General features: G+C 40.5%; 1 protein-coding gene across 5 annotated transcripts in view; it reads left to right on the top strand.

Moving 5' to 3' along the window:
• The window catches only part of OSBPL1A (oxysterol binding protein like 1A), an 81,552-nt gene that overhangs the window by 35,527 nt on the left and 22,986 nt on the right, over positions 1-23,039 (top strand). For all 5 annotated transcript variants that reach the window (XM_068932369.1, XM_068932368.1, XM_068932365.1 and 2 more), the window contains one exon: positions 18,326-18,488. In XM_068932369.1, coding sequence (XP_068788470.1) covers positions 18,326-18,488 — 163 coding nt within the window. The remainder of the gene's footprint in view (positions 1-18,325; positions 18,489-23,039) is intronic.

Raw genomic sequence — 23,039 nt, 5'->3', positions numbered from 1 at the left:
CGCCCCTGGCTGCCGCCGCCCCGCTCCGCCCGCGGCCGGTGAGCGGCGAGCGGGCGCCGCGCTCGCCCGGCGGCGGCGGCGGCGGCGGCGGGGCGGGGCGGGGCGGGTGCCCGGGCTGCGGGGCGGGGGGAGCGGCGTGGTGCAAGGTGACGGGGCCGGCGGCGGTGGCCGTGCCCGGCTCTGCGGCCGCGGGCGGCCGGGTCTAGGAGCGGCTGCCCTCCGGCAAGCGGGTGCGCGGTATGTAGCGTGCGCGGGGGTGGGGTTTGCTCGGTGCTTTTATTTATTTATTTTCTTTTCTTTTATTTTTATTTTTTTCGGTCTTGACATTGGGATGAGGTCTTCTGTGTGAAGCGCAGGCGCTGCACATGAGCCCGAGTACTTTTGTGCAATCAGGGAGGGAAAAACCGAAGGTGATTCGGCTGCTTTAATCCGGGCGTTTATTGAGGCGTTAGTGGCAGAGCTCGTGTAACTTGAAGCGTTTTTCTGCAGTGACTTTGGCACAAGGTTAGTAAGTATTGTTTTGTGAGCAGGACTTTCCTTGCGCTGTTTCTAGCAGATGTTGGAACCCGCATTTTAAAAGCGGTTTGATTCTGGTACTTTTACATTCCCTGGTATTTTTATATTACGGTAGCAGAAATTTAACTTGAGCATCTGACTTAATTCGTCTTTGCGCACTCTTATTTTTGCCAGACTTTCTGGGTAAGTTTAAAATCTGTTCTTAATATTTGAGCTCCGAAGCTGTATGAGCCTGAAAGGAAAGGTGGTTTTTAAAGATACCTCCTCTTTTTTTCCTCCTCCTTCTTCTTCTTTCTTGGTGGGTTGCTTCTTTTAACCAATGTTAGGTAAGTATGCTGATGAGTAACTCGACTCTCCTAAGTTTCACTTTTACCATCAAAGGTTATGTTTAACAGTAAACGCCACATCTTGCTGCCTGACTTGAGAACAAATAGCGGTTGTAAGCTGACTTCCCTTGCAGGCTGCTATTGGCCCAAACGTTCCTCCCTTGTTTGTAGGTGTTGTCACTCTTTGTACCCTTCTTTTTTCCTTCTTCAAAAGAGGATTTGTTTGCAAGCTGAAAACCTTCAGCCAATGATGTAAGGGATTCAGAAAAGGACAGTTCATGATTTCTTAGTCTCTTGACTTAAATGGGTTGTATGCACACCTAGGTAGAGCTTGTCCCAGCAAATAGAGTTTGTCGTTTTTGCAGGAACTCTTAAGGTCGAAAAACTGCAGGTCGTAGTCCTTGAATTAATTATCTTTGCCATGGCGTAACATGCCGTCTCTTGTATGTATAAGTGACATAGTGTAAATAAGAAATGTGCATGCAGTTCAACTAGCAAATGTTAATGGCAGTGTAAAAGTTCGGTGTACTGCTTCAGGTTTTTTTTTTGTATTTCTTGGGTATTTTGGGGACATAACTGAATGTCTGAGGGTTAGGTGTGTTTGTGCACGTTCTTGTGAATGAACGTATGCGTGCTCTTCAGCATGTAAACAGCTCTCTTTAATAGTTGTCTACTGGGTGGCCTGGGAGACATGTATGAGCATGGTGGTTATTGCTTAAGATCTACTACTTTAGTGGATTGTGAATGAAGAAAACGCCTGTGAGCTGTGTCTGCCTGACTTCTTAATGAGTTTTTTGTATCAACTGCTTTGGGTACAGGTGAGGGGAGTAGTAATGACACTGTCTGTAGTCGAGGGAAAACTATTGATAGACTTGCTCAGGGCGCCCATATCTAGAAAAGCCCTGCAGTCAATCAGCAGTCCCTTTTTTACCTGCTGGCAAAACACACTCAGCTACGTTAACCTTTGCCAGGTCTTAGGAGCCTTTGGAGTGTCGGGGTGGGGGGCCGGATGAGCTGAAATTAGGGAAAGTAAGAAAGAAGCTAATTTTATGACTTTTGACTTATGGCTGGAGAAAGAATGGCATCTTCCCGGCTGCTGGGTCGGACCTAGAACCGCAGAGGTCCTTAGCCCCTCTAAGCAGAGAAACACAGGCACTGGTTTTGTGACCCTTTCTCCTTGTACTCGGATACAGGTGAAAACTTTTTTTTTTGTGCTTCTTTTCAATTATTGGAGCACAGCAAAGTGGTCCTGTGCGATAGATATGTTGTCTCTTCTGCTCTGTGGCTCTTCTTGAAAGTAATGGAAACTAAGGCAAGAATCTCAGTGTGTCAGGGCCAGTAGGCAGTATCGCAAACAACTGAATGCTGTGTCTATTCGGCTTGTAAACTTGGAAGGAGGAGAGCAGTTTTCAGACAATTCATAATTGCACTGGGCACAGTAAGAGGTATCTAGTATTGAGGGATTCAAATTAAGGTGCATCTATTTTGAGAAAATATCAGCTATACCAGTCTCTAACTTGGCCCTGTTTTTTTCCCTCCCCTCCAAATGTGAGCATTCTTTTGCCGGAAGTACGATATCTAGTGCAGATGAAATCCTGTTCCAAAGTAACAAGTTAATTCAAAGGTTCTCTATGCTAAAACAAGTGTCCGGATGAAGAGTGATTACACTTAGCCCTCATACAGGAGAGCATAGGATATACTGTGATATTCTGTACTATAGATCTAATATACTGTGGAGTGATGTGTAGGCATGGAATACAGTAGGACAAAGCCATCGAAAGAGAAGTCTTTTGGCAGATTATTTCTATCCTCACTTGAATGCCAAGTGTTCTAGTCATGCCTTGATGATTCTTGCTGTACTAATTTTTGGGCGCTTTACTACATACATCATCCTTCTGCAAGTTCTAAAGATGAGATGGACAAATCGGAGCAACTTGATAGTGAAATCCATCCCGATAGCAGTGTTCTTCCTTTGGGAGCATTGTGTTACACTCTACTGCAGCCTTGCAGGCAGAAATTGAACTACAGGACTGTGAAGACAGTGGCCTTGTCAATGTTACGTAAAGGAAGCAGTTCAGTGAGTCCAAAGTATCCTGGGGATAGGGGAGTTAGAGCATAACTGTTTTCAGAGACTTTCCTAGAGCAGCCAAGACTAAGTTAGATCACCAGAGTGGGCAGAGAAGCAAAGCAGCAGCCCAGACAGAAGCTTGTTAAAATAGCAAATATTGGTGCTCCCTTCGGGGAGAAGGTAAGTAACTATTACTGCTTTTCTTTCCTCTTCTAAAAGGGTGCTATCTGTGTTGACAGAACGCTTAAATTTCAAAGCAAGCGATAAGGTCCATGGTGGAGTGTGCTGTACACAAAAGGCTTCTAGGCTGTAGAGTCCTGACTGACAGCAGGACACCTGGGTGTTACTGTAGGACAAAAGATGAATGGTACTTGTCTTTGTAGTGCAGGAGGGGTGCTGTTCAGGTATCAGTCTCAACATTTTTTTTCCTTAAGAATGCGTGCTTCAAAAGTTAACCTTTTCTTTATAACAAATGATGCGTTTGAATATAATTTACTGGCAAGGTGGCTTATTAGCTTGTAGTGACAGTGGAACTCTTGTTGACTTTCAGCTCTACAAGCCTGTGCGAAAGCTCATCACACAGCTTGTCTGAAGGTGTTTGCCTTTCAGTATTATAGTGCCCAACTCAGAGCATGCTGCTAACCTGTTTTTGCACTTTCAAGAGTGTATTAATGCTCGTTCAAAGCTTGGCTTGTAGATCTTAGATGCACACTTATTTTGTGGTTGTTAAACAACCTTGTGTAAAATAAATTGGAATTGGTTCACGGGCCTCTGGAGAAACGTGTTGTAAAAGCATATCACTGTGTAGTGAAACCTCTTCTGTCTATGCCTCTTTGAGGCATAGACAGGTTTAATTCTAAGGTCTTGTTTACAAATTATTCTAGGATTTTTTTTTTAAATGAAAAATATGGAGAAAAGGGGCTTAGTTGAGCTGGTGGGAAGGAAAGATCAAGCAACAGTCAAGTTTAGTGGAATAGTATTTGATATAGTAAGCTTTTTAAATACAAATTATTCAGGTCTATGTTCTAGGAATGTATTTGAAAAATGGTGCTGCTCTTTCTGTGTGTGAGGAAGCTGGGAACAAAAAGAGAAATACATAAAATGGAGATCTGTGCATGTGGTGTTCTTGTTCTTACTCCTATGAGGATATTGTTTGTTTTTTCCTCTTCTCCATGCTTGGAAAACAAACTGCAATGAGGAGGATACGCATTTTTATCCTTCTGTTTTCATCATGATGTCATAATGGCATATAAAGCTACTCGGCTTGTTTTTAATTTGTTGGCCTAACGTGTATGTGACATATTTTGGAAGAACAGATGAAAAACAGCATTCTGAAACTTGTTAGCTCTCAGTCAATGTGTATTCTCAGCTAAAGACTGATACTATTTCAGGAAAAAAATGAAGCGACAGAAAATAGGATTTAAGGCTGAACCTCTGTGCCTAGCTCCCTACTGATTGCTGTGTTGTGCACAAGTGTGTGAGGCAGATGATTGCGATATAGGGCTGAGTGTTCTGGATTTTTTTCTTGTTTTTATCTCTTTCTACTGCATAAAACATCAGAGTGCTATTTAAGTGCTGGACCCGGTGACTGTAGTCAACTAGGTTTATGAATTCTCTGGAGGTTTACTCTCCTTCTTGACCTTTCCTTTTTTAAACTTTTTTTAATACTATTTTTCTGGTAAGGCTGATAAAACTGGTTTCATAGAATAAGAGGTAAAAATCTATATCTCCGCAACTGAAAAATGAATTTCACTGGGCCTATTCGCTGCTGTATGTTAACACTTGTGTTTCTGAGCATGATAACGATATGTAACTTGCACATTTTGTGTGAAGTTGTTTGGAAAGCGTCATCTCCGAGTAGAATGAACTTAAGGTTTTGTATCATTGAACTGCTATCAGATCCTATGAAGCTTGCCAGTGTGGTGAGACGTTTGATTTGTTTTCTTTGGCCTTCAAAAATGTCGGTGATTCAGAGTTAAGATTTCTTGTCCTGTGGCTTTTGTCCTGCTGTAGAAGGCTGTCCATGTGCAACTTTGCAGCTTTTCCTGGAATAAAGGAGATTGGTTCAATCCGACTTGATTTCGGCACTGTTCTTTGCTGTGTTTTTAGAAGGTGTATTTTAGTCACTTGTGGTTCCTTGGAGCGTAGAGGTCTTCAGCCATAAAGAGTAAAACGGATTATCTCCTATCTTGGGTGTACCAGCTGCGTGCATCTTCCTTTTTGTTGCTGTTGTACTTAAATTTTACCTGGCCCCAATCATGGCTTTTTAATCAAAACTGCTTTTTCCACTTGTTTATCCAGTGATTCCTCTGAACTGATAGCATTTTCATAATAGAGGTGAGCCTTTCTGGAATTTGACCTCTTGTCGGATTTTTCATCTTGTGAACTGAGCATGTGCTTGTCGACCTTCCTCTCGCCCAGACTGCCAATGACTTTGAAAGCTTTTCTGTTTGTAATATTAATATTCAGACTTGTATTATTCCTTCTTGCTGTCCTGTGCAATGAAGAAATGCATTTGTAGAATGCTGACTGCTGAGTCATTGGGGTTATCATTACAATTGGTAAATGGACTGTGCAAAAATGTTTATGTACTGAAAATAAATCACTGCTACTGTAGTTTGCCTTGAAAGTACACGCCAGGTCAGATCATCAATGAATGCTGGTAACCTCTTTCTCCAAAGAACACTTGTCCTGTTCTTAACAACATCCCCTTTCAAATGCCTCTGTAATAGACTTGAAAAAGTGTGTTCGATCTTGCACACAGATGAGCAATGCAGACCTGTGCTCACCTGAGGATCACTAGTAAGCGCACACAAAGCAAATGATGCTCCATTTATAGTAAAAAAGCTTGCGAGATGAAAGTTGCTGCAACGGAGTGGTAAGATACAGGGTCTCTTATGAGCAAAGCGTATCCATTTGTTCTGAATATTCTGAACAATCCAGTGCCAAGAGGACCTCTAGCTTTTGATGTAAGGATAGCCTTCATTTGGATGCCTCCTGTGTTTATAGGATGCCTTTGAATGACAGCTGTGATGACATGTTTACTTTGCTGTCATAGTTAAGCCAACTGGAAGGTTGATGTGGACTCAGTCACTGGTATTAGACAGGAACGTTTTCCCTCCTCTCATGCCTGTCACTGCTACAGTATTAATATTAAAACTCAGATGTCAATGCAATAGCTCTTGGATCCATGGATAGCCTAGGAGACTTTATCAGAATGACTTTAAAGTATGCCTATTTGAAGGAAGTCCGTGCCCTACAGGATAATGATGTAGGGGTACCCCTCAGCTTGGAAATGGAAACAGATTAGCTACAGAAGCGGACTAAACTTTTTCATCTGCATCAGAGAGATCTGTGCTGCAACAGCTACACTGCTTTTTTCAACATCAGCTAACTTAGGTATGTTGTTTTTCCCTTGAATAGAAAGATGACTTCCCACTAAACTTGAAAGTTAATAGTGTCACTATTGAAGGTCTCATAACTCTTTTTTTGAGTCAAGAGCTATGGTGAGGGGGAAGGGAGAACAAAATCATTCTTGCCTTATCCAGAAAGATTCAGTTTAACTTGGCCTGAGCATTGGCCTGTATGCCTTGTTGCAGGTCTGCCATAGCAGAAGAGCACCGGAAGACACTTGGAGAAATTTAGAACTGATAGATATGAAGAAATGGCACGGTCCTATGTTGCAATTTTTTTCCTTTTTTTGATGGAGAAAAAGTGTAAGTTGTCAAGATAGTAGCATAGTTCCTCTAGGTAACGTGATAATCCGTACGCATCCATAGTTTTTACCCTATTGGAAATGCCAGCAAGAATTGTGGAAATATTCTATGCTATGCATGTGGATTGTCTGGCGATCTGGTGAAAAAACTTGCTGCAGGGTGAAGCAAATCAAATTCAGATGAAAATACTGACTCAGTCTCTAAGACAGTCTGAAACTTTTGGCAGTTGTGTCTATGGATAGCTAACACCTGATTTTGTATAACCTGCATCTTCTCCACCTCTGAAGCCATATTTCAAGCTAAAGGCTAAAAGCTACTCATTTGTGTGCTCCTCCCAGAGATTTACTGCTTCACTGGTGAGATTTTGTGCATAAACAGGTAGGTGGGTGGACTGTAAGAATGTCATTTTGGTACTGTTGACTTTCTTCAGGCATCAACACAATACTTCAGAGGCAGTCTAGTTAGACCCATGCTGTTTGAGGCAGCTTAAGGGGTCTTTGTGTCACAAATCAGCTGGTAACGTAACTTGTGTTTTTGACTGACTTCACTCCCAAACTACAGTTTATAGAATATTGAAAGCAACCTGTCACTCTAAGCTATTAGATTCTGTGTCAGTTTCGGATGGGAATGCACTTGGTTTTCCTTAGATTTACGCTTACCTTGCATCTCCTACCTTTTGGTTTTATTTCAGCAACTTTAGCTTTTACTGGAGTACAAAGAAGTGATTACTGAACTTGAAGCCAGGGCCCCTTCTTCCTGTTCTGGGTGGTAGATGCTGCTGTGTTGCAGGTCAAGGAATAATAGATAAAAGCTGTATCAGTAAATAGCTTTACTACAGTGTTAAGTCTAGATGAACTGGTGGCCCGTGGAAGATTGCATAACTCAAATAAAACAAGCCTGCTTCTCTCTGCTCAATTCTTGTTCAGTTACCAGTCACTCAAGAACGAACTGAGTAGCAGCAGATAACGTGCTCAGTTCTTGCAACAACAAAGTAATAAAACCCCCAGATAGATGGAAGAGTGCTTGAGATCATTCATAAGGAGAGAAGATTTATTTTACTGAGTGTCAGTATTTGTGTTCGGATTATCCGACTGTTCCGCCTAGCAAGGATGATATTCTTTAGTGTCACTTTGTAGTGTAATAGTAGGTATTGTATTTCAGCGTAATTAACAATGTTTTTACACTCTGGCAACTACTTCTAGCAAAAATGAGAACTAGGAGGCTGTAATTCAGCTTTTAGTCTCAATATGTGAATGTCTTTTGCTAATTTGATTTAAGACTGAGCTTTCAGTTTGGATTTCCATAGCCCGGAGCATAGTATTTATCTGCCCTAAATCCAGGATGTTGAGTACGACATACTGGAATTTCAGGATGTGTGTTGTCAGCCTACCTAAGACCTACCTTATGCCTGCCTACTGTTGTCTGCTTAAGGATAAGGTCAAAACCGGGTCTGAAAGGAAAACACCTCCCTGAAGAGAGGCAAACTTAATGCTGCAAGTCGTTCTAAACTCACGGGTAGAACTGGGGTTTTTGTGTTTATATATCTCTCTATGAAGTCTTACCCCTTAATGTTGGAAAGTTGCAGTGTGTTCTAAGATGTAGCAACTGAGAAAGCCTTACCCCTGTGTTGTGAGACTCATGATTGACTTCTGTCCTGTCTAGGAGTTTAACTTTTTTAAATAGTCTGAGTAGCATCTAGCTTTGTTTAAAGCACTTCTCTTCTGCAATAAAAACCAGCAAATAAAGCATCTGACTGCACGTTTTTTTTATAAATGCAAAGTAACTCTATGGCACGCATGTCTTGTGGAATTGCTGTTGACGTACTTTCACCTATTCTTTGTGAATAACTAACACGATTACACATCTGGAGCTTGTAGAACAGAAAACTGATTTTGCAAGTGTTAATCCTTTTGATAGGAAGCTAGCCTCGGTCTCCCGAATCTAAAATGCGTCCGGTTGTGCAGCAGCACTACTAAGCCACTAAGAGCCAACAAAACCATGGCAAAAACTTGACATTTGCTTCAAGCGAGGACACTGACGCACACACTGGGTCTGATCGGGCCGGGAAGAAGTGTAGGGGAAGGAATACAACCGATAACTTTGATCAACTACTTTGTATATTCCACAAAACACTTAAGGGAAGTAGGTAGATCAAAACAGCCCTAAGATGTGTTTTCAAAACAGTATGTTAAGAATAAAAAGGAAGCGTTTCCTGTGTGTGCTCTTAAGAACCCTTACATCTTAAAAGCTAGGCTGTTTGTGAAACTAGCAAACTTCAAAGAAAGTTTCTCAAAGGAAAAAGATGCACAAAAGTCCCTGCCATATCTGAAAACATGTAGCAATGTTCTGCTCTAATCCTATTGGCATCAGTATTCATGTATAAGGTCATGCCTAGGTTGAATGAGACCCTTACCTATGTAAAGTTGCCTCTGAGGGAATGGATGCTTAATCTCAGTAGGATAGGGCAGCAGAGTATCTTTTGGGTAGTCCTGTGGATCTGCTGCTTAAAACTAACTTCCCAAAGATGGACGTTACCACTGATGTCATTCCACCCAACCTTATTTTGGCATAAGCTGCTGGCAGACTTAAAACACCGGCCATATTTAATTTCAGCTTGGCTCAAAATAGAAACAATAGTAAATAGAAAAGGACAAAACAGGAAGATTTTTTTTGTGTGAACTTCTCATGTTTGACTAGTATTATGATAAGACTGGAGCAAGAATAGGAACAGAACGTGCTCTGGAAGCTGGCAGCTTCTGCTGCTCTCAAACCTGAGTAGATGTCTTATGAGATTTATCAGTTTACAACCGAGTCATCTAAAGAAAATGCAACTGCAAAAAATATACCCTTTGAGAGGAAGAAATGAAATTGTCAGAAAGTCTCATTTTAGAAACAAGCCAAAAACCTCTGCTAAATCTTGACTAGAGCAGAGACATTTTGAAGAGAGCAGTTTCTCCAATTAAAGCTTTAGTTTTGGCTTAAAAGCCTGGGTTATCTGTTTAATCTACAGTCAGAAATGAAGTCTTTGCAGCGCGTTCGTGCGCTGTAGAAGGATTCTTGGCTCAGAGCTACAACATTCCCTCTGAGTTAGACTTGCAGTGCTTCATCAGCCTCTGAATACATAAATTCTGATGCAGGCAAATATAAAAACAGAAGGCCGGAAGTAAGGCAGCAAGCTCCACGTGCAAGAGGAAGTGTCATGGTCCCTTGCCACGGAAGGGTGGAAAGGCTAAAGGTCTCCGTCCGTTCCACGTGGATAGTTCAGAAACAGTTCATCCAGGGAATCTTAAATTGTGAATTTTGATAATACCCTTGTATCTTGGAAGAACAGGTCCGACTGCTTTCAGGAGCTCCAGCTCTTTCCTTGAAGAGCATTTCTGTATTTTGATACCTGTACATGTTGCAGTGATCTGACTGAGGGCTGATTCTGCTGAAGGCCGAGTTTCTTCTGTATGGAAGATAGCTTGGGTCTTACTTCTAGGAGTGGTCCCATTGGCTGTTTTTAACCTCTCTGTGTTGTGTCCTTTCCTTCACAAGCAAAATTTTGTTATTTGCATAAATCAGGTACAGGGAGATATTATAAGATAATATAAGATGATATATATATGTTCTCTGTACTTAAGAGAATGAAATGTAGGCTTTCCAACTTAGCCCTGCTAAATTCCTTCTCTTGTGGTTCTGAGGTGAAGTTTGGTAGCTGACTAGCAATGAATTCTTATGTTCAGCTGGTGAACAATTGAGGCAGTCCTGTGACTTTATGAAGTCTGTGGTATCTTCTACAGGCTTTGAGTTGGGTTGTAACCGAACAGATGACCCAAGCTGCAAATTAGTTTGTATGGGGCTTGTTTAGGGGGGGAGGGGGGTGTTTGTGTGTTTGGGTATCTCAGCATTTGTCTAAAAAAAAAAAAAAAAAAACACACACACACACACTCCCAAAACTTTAATGATGTGTTTCCTCTATATGAGTCTGAAAGAACAAAATGGCATGTTAGCCTCAGTTTCTCCTTTGAATTTGAAGTACTCTTGGTAACATGTGGTAGTCTAATGCTGCAGTTAGGGACTACCAGCTGGTCAGTTGGCCAGACTTTTGTGGTAAAGACGGATGTTCTCTTGTGATTCAGTAAGTAACGCTTTACTATCATCAGTGAACTCAGTTTACCCTAATTAACTGTTCACGTCTTGTTTTGTATTTCAGTAATTGTACAAGCAGTAGTTCTAGTCACTGGCAAGTGATATGTAGCTGTTCTTTTGATCGGCCTCTAAAACTCGGTAAATGGTCAACCTGTAGCACCGAGAGAGAGATACTTGCTGCATACTGATAGACCTAAGCAAGAAACAGCAGTAAAGCAAAGCATGACTTTTTTTTGGCTCAGTCTCCTGTACCCTAGGATGAGCCAGTGCTGCGGTCGTGCCTCAAGAAGGAAAAAGCTTACAAGAGTTACTTTAATCCAGCAAATAAAGAGTTATGATATAAGGCCTTAACGTATATTAAGGTAGCTAATAACTGTCGTGAGTTCCTTGTGCCTGTTGGATGAGTCAGCAGGGGTTTTTTTGGAGGTTCAAAAAATTGGAAAGGCGTGTGTGTAAACAAAAACAGGTAAGAACTCAGAAAACTTTGCATAAAATATTCACATGCTTTAGGGCTTTAACTATCTGGTGATGTGTTCATGAAACTGACTGCTTCTGCTAGTGTAAAGCAAAGAAAGGGTTCCCAGCGTAGGTTGTCACACTTGCAATTTTATGATGTGCCATAAGACTATTCTTGAAGTACTCGTATCTTTCTCTGGTAGGTCAAATACTGTAGTCAAGCATGCTTGCAGAGAAACATACTAAAATTATCCGTTTTGCTGGTTTGGGAGTTGGAAGGGGGTTATGTTTGGTTTATTTCTGCATTTCCATGTTTATTTGGTGGTTGTTGGGTGGTGGGGTGTTTATTTGGTTGTTTTTGTATGCTTAGTAGAACTTGAGCTCGAAGAGTAGAGACCAAAATTAAGCCTCTGTTTTATGGAGAACTTCCTTTATTGCAGCTCAAAACGCATTTAATACTATGAGAACTCAAAACTACAGAATTATAGCTTCTTTCTGGTGTACGTAGCAAGTGGTTTCAGTTTTCACTTACGTAGCTGCTTAAGCAACAACAACTTAATCCTACTCCTGAGTAGTGGAAAATCTAAAAGTACTTTGTCATAGAAGCAGATCCTGTAAAGTTAGTACTGTAATAGCATGCTTCTAAGTCAGCTAACAAAACATAAAAAACTGTTCCATTTTTAAATAGCTGTGTCTTGGAGAGGTTATTCTAAGTCTCTCAGCGTCTTCCACAATGAAATGAAAATACAGGTTTTGTTTAAGACACTAGAACAGGGCTGACTCTTCTTAAAACTTTATAGTTCTCCTTCTACATTAAAGGTAGAAGAATAACAGATTTACTCCCCGCTAGTTTAAACTGGTCATCACAAAGAACTGGCTTATGCAGGGAGAAGCTAGCACTAGGGAAAGAATAAACTGTATTGTGCTAACAGCAAAAATTGCAGTTATGTGAGCTGGTCTGTTAGAATAGACAAATAGTGTACATAACCTCCACGTGCAGTCTGTGATGTGATTTGCATTGTTAGCATTAGATTTTTCTTGTAGGAATTTCCTTTTTTGATGTAAAGATCACAGAGCACGGGAAAGAATCCTCCTTTTTTGATTTTCGTTGTTTCCTGTGGGTGGCTTTCCATAATGTAACATGTTACAGTGCACAGCTTTGTCCAGAAAGTTGTCTTTTAGGCTAGTATGTCCCATTAGAGTAGCTGAGTCTGGAAACAGTTTGATACGAAGAGATGTAGTGTGAAACAAGTGACAGGTTTGAGTGGAACTTACCTTTTTTTTTTTTTTTTTTTTTTTTTTAAACAGAAAATAGGATTTCATTTCTCAATGTCCGAAGATGGCCGCGTAAAACTGGCAGTTTCACAGTAGCCGCGTTTTTCTAGTTGTATGGTTAAATGTTAAAGTTCAGCTAGGTTTTAGACTAGCCCTTATCTTGCTACTGAAAACTTGCATGCTCTGTCTGTGCTTTGTGGCAAATGTCCCTTATAGCGTGATGTCTCTGGGAGGATGGAATTTCTGTGCCAGCTGGACGAAGACATTCATTTTGAAAATCGAAACCTCACCTCTGAGCCATCAGAGGTCTTGGTAAGACAGTGTCGTAGGCTGCCTTTCCGCAGTCGGCTTATTGCATAGCAAAAGTGGTTGGCAGGGTACTGAAACTCTGGTGGAGTCTGGCATCAGGTGCCCTAGCGGCTGCTGTGTGAAAGAGGTAATTCTTCCTTCCTACACAACTTCAGAGTCTGCCTATTTGGACGTTCTTATTCATAACACTGACGTTACGTGTGCTTGAAAGTAAAATTAACAAAATCACGCCGTGGTCTTATGAAGTGTTTTTCTCTCTCGATTCAGAAGAACCAAGAACTTAAGGTATGCCGTGTTTTAACTCACTGTTCTAATGTTAAAAGCAGGTAGCCTGCACGTTGAGGTGTCTGTATTTGTTCTATGCCTTGCTTGCAGTGTGTTGTTTTTAGACGGTTTACTTGCAGCTGCAATAGCATGTTACTGAGATGTTCATTTATTAGCTGAGCGTCAGTGGTGTGACTATTTCCTACCCTACAAAAGTGCCACTGTTGTTGAGCCTTAATTTAAATTAAAAGCATTGAGCACCACACAAAGCAAGTATTTTGTGCATTGTACTGAGATGCCTTCAAGGGGGACAGAAGAGAGCCTTAGTTACAGTCTGTGTAGATACACTTCAAGTCTTATGGCTTTAAAAAAAGGGAGATGGCCAGGAGGTCTTCTGGTCCACTTTACTAGTTTCCCACCTATGACAGGAGAGCTGAGGATGCAGAAGGGAATGGGACTGGTGTTAGTGACGCCCATAGCTGTTTGATATTTTGGAACAGACATGTGAACTTTGAAATTTTTTTTTCCTGCCAGTATTATGCAGTGAAGGAATTACCTTTTGAATCATGCTCTTGTGATTAACAGGATTTCTGGTAGCATGAATGGACAGTCAAAGTGTCTGCATATAGCCTGTTGCTTTCCTTTAAAGGAAAAAAAGGGGGGAAGGGGGAATAGAGCTGTAGCCTGACTGCTAAAATAACTGGATTATGCTCTTTAAATTTACAGTTTGGTGCTTAACAGGCTGGAGGACTCTAACATTTACAGAAAACTGTTGTAGATGGACTCCCTGTTTAGTTAAACTGTAAGTGAAGTCAGTTACCTCAACTTGGTTATCAAATCTCCGGTTGGAGAAGTATTTGAAAAATAAATAAATTGCTGCACTGATCTAAATACTGAAGTCTTGGCGGTTCTGTGTCAGTGTATCAGGTTATAGTTGTGTCTGTAGTTGTATAGTCTTGTCTTCTGTGATTCTGTGATTCTCTAGCCGTAAGGTTAATGACTGAAGGATTGTTTATTTCTGTGAGACAAAGCTAGGTAGTTTCCACCAGATTTACAGCAGTTGTAAGTCTGATGTTTCACTATCATAACGTTATGTTTAGAGGTGAAAACAAGACTGATCTTAACTGTCATCATCTTAACAGTACAAACATATCAAGTCAACGTTTTTGATCTACTGCAATTGCTCTTGTGCAGAATAGCTCCCAACAAGGGTTGGCTGCGAAGCCCACGCAGATGAACCCTGTGAGACCTCACCTGGCTTTGCACAGGGCTCGCTGGGGCACTCTGCGCTGCTGCCTCTGCCAGCTCTGCCCAGGGCTTACGGAGCCGATGGTGACACTGGCATTGCGGGGATCAGCTGCAGGGATTAAAAAAAGAGATGACAGCTATTCCATAGCTGGAGGATGAGGAGCTAAACCCCGTAAAATGTGAATTACCATCTGTCATTTTCACAGCTCAGCCACAACTACAAAAAGTATGGAAACCACTGCTATAGCACAAGATGTGCCTTACACAGGCTATCAATAGAACACCTCGTCTGGGATTTTTCTGAATGTGCCTAGATTGGATTTCCGGAGCTGTGTATATAGTGACGTCTGTAGCGTTTTCGTATGATGTTTACTACCTTATTTTTAATTAAGTGTTTATACCACTGTGTATAAAACACAGTGAGGCATTCAGGTAATGCAACTTCACAAAATCAGATAATATTTCACTGCAATGTTTTGGTCTATCTGCCTCCATTCTAATAGATCAAAATGCGTATGCTTCTAAAAGCTAATTTTTTGGGGGTCGTTTTTTTTGTTTGTAGTCATCTTTCTGCTTTATATATGTATGTTCTAAAGATTTTATGTGAAGAATTATTTTTAAAACTAACCTGGCCGTTCGTTCTGTACTCTTGCAATTGTTTCTATGTTGGAACACTGAAGAAAGACAGGATGGGGAAGAAAAAGCTTTGATGGGAAAAGGGATGAAGCTGAATTGTCAGCTGCAAAATGCTGATAGAATAGCAAGGAACATAGAATAATTCACCTCAGACCTTGAAATGTTGGCCTTGTCTTGTGAATTAAAATAGAGAGCAGTCCACTCTTTGCATTTTGGGAAACCTGTATATTGATTAGTCGATGATATTGTTCAAGAAACTTCTCCGTTACTAATACTGCAAATATATCTGGATAGAAATCTTTCTTATTATGCTTGAAAGAATGGAGACTGCATCCCATAGTTCTGGAAAAGAAAAAATCCTGCCTCTGCAGTCAAATTACTGCAGGAAGAATTTAAGAGACGTATCTGGTCAATAATAAGATAAGAAGACAAAATGGTGATATCACTTACTTAAAGCTGGTTTACAGAAAAGTTAAAGTGTATTTAGTATGCTTATTTCAAACAAGATTATTTCTCCAGTGATGCCTATATTTAAGTAGGTTACATGAAGATGGTACTAGCAAGTAACAAGTTTTTTTACAAGTGAAATCAGTCAAATAATGGTAGTAGAACCATCTTCTTTTTTTTTGGTTCTCATATCAACACCACTGAATTGTTTTGATTGTTAAGGATGCAGTTACTGTTGTTATAGAGAGTATTTGCAGACCACTGCCTCTTCAGAGCTGCTCATGTAAACTCTTATCCTGCCATGAGTTCTAGACTGCTGGACCTCTTGTGGGCACCTCTGCGTTTGCTGAATGTATAGGCACTCCTACCGATTGAGTACTGTCGGCAAAGGTTTTGTATCGGACTTTCATCTCCTGCCCCCAAGTATTGAATTAAGGCGGCTTTAAAATGAGATCATTCAGGTATGAATGATCGTTTTTAAGTTTTGAGCGATGAACTTTGGTCTCGGTGTATTTTCTTTTATTTCTGGTCTCTGTTTCCTTATGTAAGAGATCAAAAGCTTTTTCCTTCCTACTAGTAGTATAGGTGCTTTACTGAATAAGTGTTTGGCAACTAGGAAATCTGGACGCACATGGGAAAATGAACCTTACTGTTAGGCTGGCTGTTTATTTTCCAAATGGGGAATTTGTTTTCATCCCACTTTCTGCAATTATAAATAAGTCTACGTAACAAAAGGACAAAGGAACTTCAAGAAAATTTGTACAGATTTTTTTGGTCTCAAGTCTGTATTCATATTACCTGTTTAGTTACACTACTGTGCTTGGTGAATGCAAGGAAAGATTCATCTCGATTTTGTTAGATATACTTTAATTTTCCTTTCTGTTTACTGTTAAATAGCATTGAAACTTAAATTTTTAATATTGAACGTCACTCTAAATTACTTATCAAAACAGAACAGAGGATAAGGGCATCTAATTCTTACTCTTCTGTTTTTAGTCTAAAATTGCAAATACAGTTTTTATAATTGGTTTCATTTTGCTGCTGCTTAATAATAATGAAAAGCACCACTTTGGTTTCAGTCCTCACCCTTCTTCCCTCAAGTGTATGAAATACAAATGTTGTTTCTCTAAATAGGCAATTCCTTAACTGATTTGTTTTCGGCAGGGATTGCGTTTCTCTGTGCAAACTACTTAATACCAGTTCTCTCATGATGGGGCACATGTGATTTCTATGAAACATTGCAGTAATTGACCTTGTTGGAACCCTCAAAGCTAACTGTAACCAAAAGGGGCAATAACTTGTCTAGATTTCTTTCGTTTTGTTCAAGGTAGAACTGTTGGGCAGTAACTGACTTAGTGATTTTATTGCTTTCAATTAGCAACCCAATTTTATTTGTTTTAATAATCGTGTAATTGGACTTTCCCTCTACACTCAGAGCCTGGCAGCAGAACCAGCTGATGCAGTATTAGGCACAACTGAGGGGGTGAAAATTTCCTCCACAGGTCTTTCTCCAGAGGATATACTGCTACCAGAGTAGAGACTTCTCTGGAAGTGGCAAGTTTCCCTTATAGCCTCCAAATTCTCACCCTCTCGTTTGTGCCAGGTTCTGAATCTACTATTTCAGTGGTTATTATAACTGAGGCGGCTGAAGCCTCCGTAGGGAAATAGCAGCTATTATTAGATCTAGAACTATCAGATTAGAACTTTTCTGAGAGTTGCCTTATAAATGTAGTTGCTTATGTTAACACTCCTTGAAGTAAAGCTATGATGTAGAAAGTAACCAGAAAACGACATACGAACAATTCCTAAATTAGATTCAAAAAGGCAACTGTGGTAAATGTATAATTTGCTTAAGAAAGTAAGTTGTCCCTGTAACTGTTTCAAGACATTAATTGGTATGTCCTTGCATGTTCTTAGTGGAGGGGGGATTAGAGCTGTAAACTGACCTTTGAGAATGAACTAGAGAACAAGGCAATAGTTGGGGGTGCTGAAAGCCTTTTAAAACAGGAGTAAGAAGGGGGAGGAAGAGAGTAAGTCATTTGGAGATTGGAGGAAAACGGCACATGACAGCCTTCCTGGGTTGGGAGAAGAGGGTCTTCAGGAGTCTTTCATTTAAAAATTCTCTCTGCTCCTCTAGGAGAAAGAGGAGGCGGGAAAGCACAGACAAAAAAGGAGGATGAAATAGGAAGGACATGTTACTCTACTGTTACTAGTCTTGGACTCCACATGCAGTTAACATCGTCCTCTCTGGCACTGGTTGCATTTGTGGACTTTTTTTTATTAAAAAAAAAAAAAAAAAGCTTCCACCATGTGGTGGCTGGTGTTCTTTTCAGTTTCTGGCTGTTCTCTAGGCTGTTATGGGAGTGGGGAGGGAAAGCTGTTTATATCAAAGATGAAACCAGCAGCTAGTAGAGGGATCTCTTCCTTAACCTCCTTCTCTAATCCTCAGAGTTGCATGTTTTCAGCTAATAGTTCAGCTGTAGTTATTTGTAGCTGGCATTCACATTTGCTCTGTAATTCAATTCAGATGATGCTTCTTGGCCCAAATTAGAGCCGACTAGTAGAAGTAGCCTGGTACGTGTAGAAACTGATCACTACGGCTTCATAGTTAAGGTCGTCCAAATAAAGAGTTGCATGTGTTTCCGTTCAGACTTAAGGTGCAGTTATCTGACTGGCTTGTATTCGTTTGTGGAATTTTGATTTATTCTATCAAATTTTATTTGGCAGACTTCTCGGTTACTGGAAAATGCTGAGATATAACAACACTGTGGTCACAGAAATATTATTATATTCTCGTTAATCCGTGTGGCTTCAGTTTCAGCCATTTGCCTTTGAACCAGTTACTTATTTATTACTGTCTATTTTCTGAATAGCTTTGAGCTACGCATTCTTCGGAGAGATGAGATTTTATTCATACATGTATCTACTTATAGGTGAGGAATTTGAAACTGGAGCACGAGCAAGAGAAAAACAAGATCTTGTCAGAAGCATTAGAGACGCTAGCCACTGAACACCATGAACTAGAGCAGTCTCTAGTGAAGGGATCTCCGCCTCTAAGCATCATCAGTGAAGAGCAGTTCTATGATGCTGTTTCAGGTAAGTAAGGATGTCCAGAATACCAGCCTGTAGCAAGCATGTACGTCGTGATCGTATTGCAAGGGCTGGGGGAATGGTCTTGCTCTAAGTGAAATCTCTTTCCAACATGGAACTAACTTTAGGAGAATACTGTGCTGTGTGAGTGGGCTTCTAAAATTATGCCCGAGTGTAAACCTTCCTCAGTTCACTTGTAGAACTGTGTTGTTTTACCGTAGCAGGACAGAAAGTTACAGGCCCTAGGCATGAAAGATCTGATTGCCTGGATGTCTACACCCTTTTTTTTTTTAAATAGCAAAACTTACGAGTCCTATTTTAGGAGATGTAAATGCAGCAGGAAATCTTCTGACTTACTTTCTCCCTTGCGATGTATACTTTTTTGTTTGTTTGTTTTGTTCTTAAGAGCAATCCATAACAAGCACTAGTTTTAAGGGGTAAAGAAGGTTAAGAAAGGCTTGTTTTATTTCGCCTCTGTATATCTTGTGTGTCATGGGTGGAAGAAAAGAATCAATCATAACTTTCTGTGCCTCCTCAAAACACCTTTTCGGTGTCTGCTCTTTGGTTTAGCACCTTGCACGTTTTCATATGCAAAACATGTAAAGAATGATTTTTGGAAAGCGCTAAGCTGCGTAGGATGATTACAACATGCATTTATAGAGAGAGGATGTACATAGTGCAGCTCAATAACAGCTCTAATTGGGTGATCCGGCAATGCACAGCTGACTAAAACTACAAAAACTGCTAAAACTACTAACAGGATCTGGAAAAACTTGAGTGTAAGCATAGTTTAACTGTAGCATAATATATTAGCATAGATAATTAGATTGTGAAGGCAAACTTAATGAGCAAGTACAAATGGGGTTACTTGTTTTGCAGACTTAACTATCTGATGCTTTTGACTGCTGTGTACTGCAGTGCACAGCTTAACGAAGCACTGGATGAAAACAGGCTAAGTAGAGTCTACGTTCAAATTCTCAGGTATATAGCAGAGGAACATAGTAAATCAACAGAAGACTTTGCTTCTTGGCACAATAACAAATGTATCAAGTCTTCAACAGAGAGAGGAAATTAAGGAAACGGGTTCCTCCACCAAAAGCAAAGGAACTACTCTGCTTAAAGGCCTCGGGCTCTTTTGCTTGTTGCAACAAAGCAGAAAACTGCTGTTTTCTGGTGCTGCTGGAATGTAGTCTCTCCAGCCAGGCTTGCTCCGTTTGTGTATACGAGAGAGTACTCGGTTAGCTTTAAAAAAAAAACTATTAGTCTGTAAATCTCCTAACTGACCCAGTGTTTAAAACTTCATCTTGAATAAAAGTGTCCAAAACCATCTTTCTAGTTGGGAGTGGTGGTATATATGCTCCTTCAAGCTGCAAATAAATCGCATCAATTCAGCATATCTCAGTTCTCTCTTTGAGAAATAATTCATCTGGATTGCAACTTAAATAATTTTTCAGGACTGACTCACTTTATTAACTCTGTCAAACTTCTTCAGACTTGCACTAGATGCCATAGTTTTGCAGTGATTTGGGTCCTCTCTGTGTCTGAAGGCACATATTTGGAGGAACAGCACTCTGTTCCTGCCTAGAGAAAGGAAAATGTGGCTTGGCTTCCTGACCACTGGTGGCATGTTTCGACTTTCAGCTTAAATGCAAAAAGAACTAGTTTTTTGTCATGTTCATTTTTTAGCTAATCACTAGAATCTTGATTATACACATTCTAACCCTCTTATTTTTCTGCCGTGTTGACAGTCTTTGGAGTCTTAACTTAGAAGGACAGTATGCCAAGAATGTAATGAGAGCAGCAGGGTCAGGAGATGTGACATTGACTCCGAGTTCGTGGATGTGGGGCTCCCTTCTTGGGCTAAGGAGACAGGATATGATTGTAAATACATCTTCATAATTGAAAGTAGTGACTAAACCCAATTGTCAGAAGCCAAAAACTTTTAATTCCAAAAGTCTAAACTGCTGAGATTTTCAGTTCTTTAAAGATTTGGCTAAACAAGTTCAATGATACAGATTCTGAATAAATAGATTCCTGAATCGGCTTACTAGCCTGTATGGGAGATTGAGTGAACGCTTATCAATGTATTTTAACAGGGTGTCGTTACAAGTCATAATGTCTGTCAGTTGGAAAAGGTTGCTACTTCAAGAGTATTTTTTCTGTTAGGACACCATCTTTTTCTAGTTAGTTTTTTGAATTTTTAAATCTTTTCTGTGGGAGTGCCTTTATAGAAGTGAGAGCATTACGTAAGTAAGTTTGCACTTTGAGCTGAAGAGTGAATAGCTTTGACTTGGCAGGTTGAAAGTAAGTGCTACTGCAGCTTTTTTTTGGGGGGGGGGAGGGGTGTTTTCTGTGTATTAGACACTTCTGCTTGTTTACTCTCAACAAAAGTATCGCCAGCTGTGACAACGCAGAGCAATACAAGACTTCTTCAGACAGGTTTTTGAACAAGAAGTGTATGTGTACAGCAGCAGCTTCTTGTCCCCATGTTTCATGCTCTGGGCCGCACTGTAGAGCAATCTGAGCGCATGAACCAGACTGCTGAAGGCAGGTAAATCAGAAGATGTGTTCCAGTTGCTACTGGACACTCAGTCCATGATAGCAGAGTAGAGCTAATCTGAAGAAAAAAGCCCACCAGAAACGTACCTAGTTCAATTGTCAAGTCCCAAGCACCATCTGTTTAGCTTACAAATCTGTTCCTACTGAGCCGTTCCTGTTTGTTAATGTTGATGTAGACTAAGCTGGTCGCTGGTAAGTTTGTGTTGTGTAATTTGATTTGTAGAAATCGTGGGCGCTATTAAAGAAACATCCTCTATCTCTTCCAAAACTCGGGTGAAGAAAATGATTGTAGTGTGGTAAGACTGCTTACTGAAGTTATTTATTTTCTGAAGTCTTCCCTCTTTTTAGATGACAGGCTGATGTGAGTGATTTCTGGTTGTTGTTACAATTTTTAAATCCCTATAATAGGAGTAAACACTGAACTTGAAAGCAAGAACTTGCAGGAAATGGGAGTAACTTTGTGTTACAAAGGGCTGATATCCAGTGTTGAAGTCAGCAAATCTAAATGTGTTACTACTCTGAACTCTGATAGCAATAGGTCAGTTAACAGTGCTTCTGGCTGCACTGATTCTCTCATTCTGGGTGTGGCGGAAGCGTGTAGTAAAACTCGATCGCAAACGGAGCTATGGAGCTCTTGTTGCAGGATTGGATGCTTAAAATGTGCCAAAGGATGTGCGGAGGGAAGAAGCATTATACAAGGTGGCAAATTTAAGACTGATGGCATCTTCCGGAGAGCTAGATGACTTATTACAAGCTTTGATCAAGCATGCAGACCTCGGGAAGCGCATGAAAACGGAATACAAATCCAGAGTCCATCGTCAATGCTGAAAAATGGCTAAGCAGGCCAAGAACTAAGGGGTGAAGATACTTGACTTTGTCTGGCAGATAAAAGTCCCTGATTATTTGCAGACTGCAAACCAAATTTGAGGAGAGATTCAGCAATCCTGATTCTATTAATAGGCTTTATCTGAGAGGCAGGGATCTTCCTGCAAACAAAGTTTCTTTTGTGTTGGGGGGGCATTGCTCCTACATGGATGCAATCTTACTGTAAATGCAATTGTATAGCTGCAGGCATATTTAGGTTGTATTAAACCTAACCTGTTGTAGCACAGATAGAACTATTATGTATTAGTAATGGATCTTGTGTTCCTAACTAATGCTTTTAAATGGTACCAGAAGCAGTGTGCCAGTTCTGTTGCTTTTGTTCACTTCCTAGTTTGTCTGCAATTATCTGCTCACTTAAAAAAAAAAAAAAAAGAAAAAAGAAAAAGGTGCAAAGTAGTATGGGAACTTACTGTTCTTTCCTTCCATATTTGGAGTTGATCAGATAGCATTTTTGAATGTGTACCAAAAATATACCACAACGTATGTACATATGTAAGAATGTCTCTGGCTGTGGACTTCTTGCCTTGAGTATAGCTTGAAGAGTGAATTTAAGTAGCTCAGAAGGAGAGTGAGTGGGAAACACCTGCTCAGAGTTGAATCCCAATCCTGTCAGTGGTTGAACAGTCTTTCTCAGGTGTATTTTATTACTTGGACACGTTGGCCAAATTCTTTTTCCTGCAGCCAAGACTTGTCAGTTGTTAACAATAGGAAATGACTTTCCTTCGAGAACAAGTTGTTAAGTGACCACTGCTTCTGCCGTTTCCTTCTGCTCTTCCACTTCTGGAAAATGTAGTTATGTAGTTGGCATTTTTACTGTTAGCCTGATAACTTGTGGTTTCCTGAGCTGGAGGACTTCCTAGTCAGCCTTCTCTTGCCTCAAGCATCCCTTGAAAATTTTGGCTTCTGAACAGGGACTCTTCTTCCTTCTCTCCCCTCTTCTCCCCCCCACACCTTCAGTTCACTAGGAAAATCTCATTTTCTTCTAGTCATCTGTTTGACAGCTGCTCTGTAACAACTTGTGAATATAAATCTTTTTTTACAGTAACGGGGGAGTATGTAAATCTTAATTCAGAAAGAGTTAGTTGCAAGTACACTGAGAAAAGTTCAGTTTGA

This window comes from Struthio camelus, chromosome 2 (genome assembly GCF_040807025.1).
Source record: "Struthio camelus isolate bStrCam1 chromosome 2, bStrCam1.hap1, whole genome shotgun sequence".
NCBI classification, from domain to species: domain Eukaryota; kingdom Metazoa; phylum Chordata; class Aves; order Struthioniformes; family Struthionidae; genus Struthio; species Struthio camelus.
The sequence above is the reverse complement of the archived record's forward strand: the minus strand, read 5'-3'. Positions and strand labels throughout refer to the sequence as shown.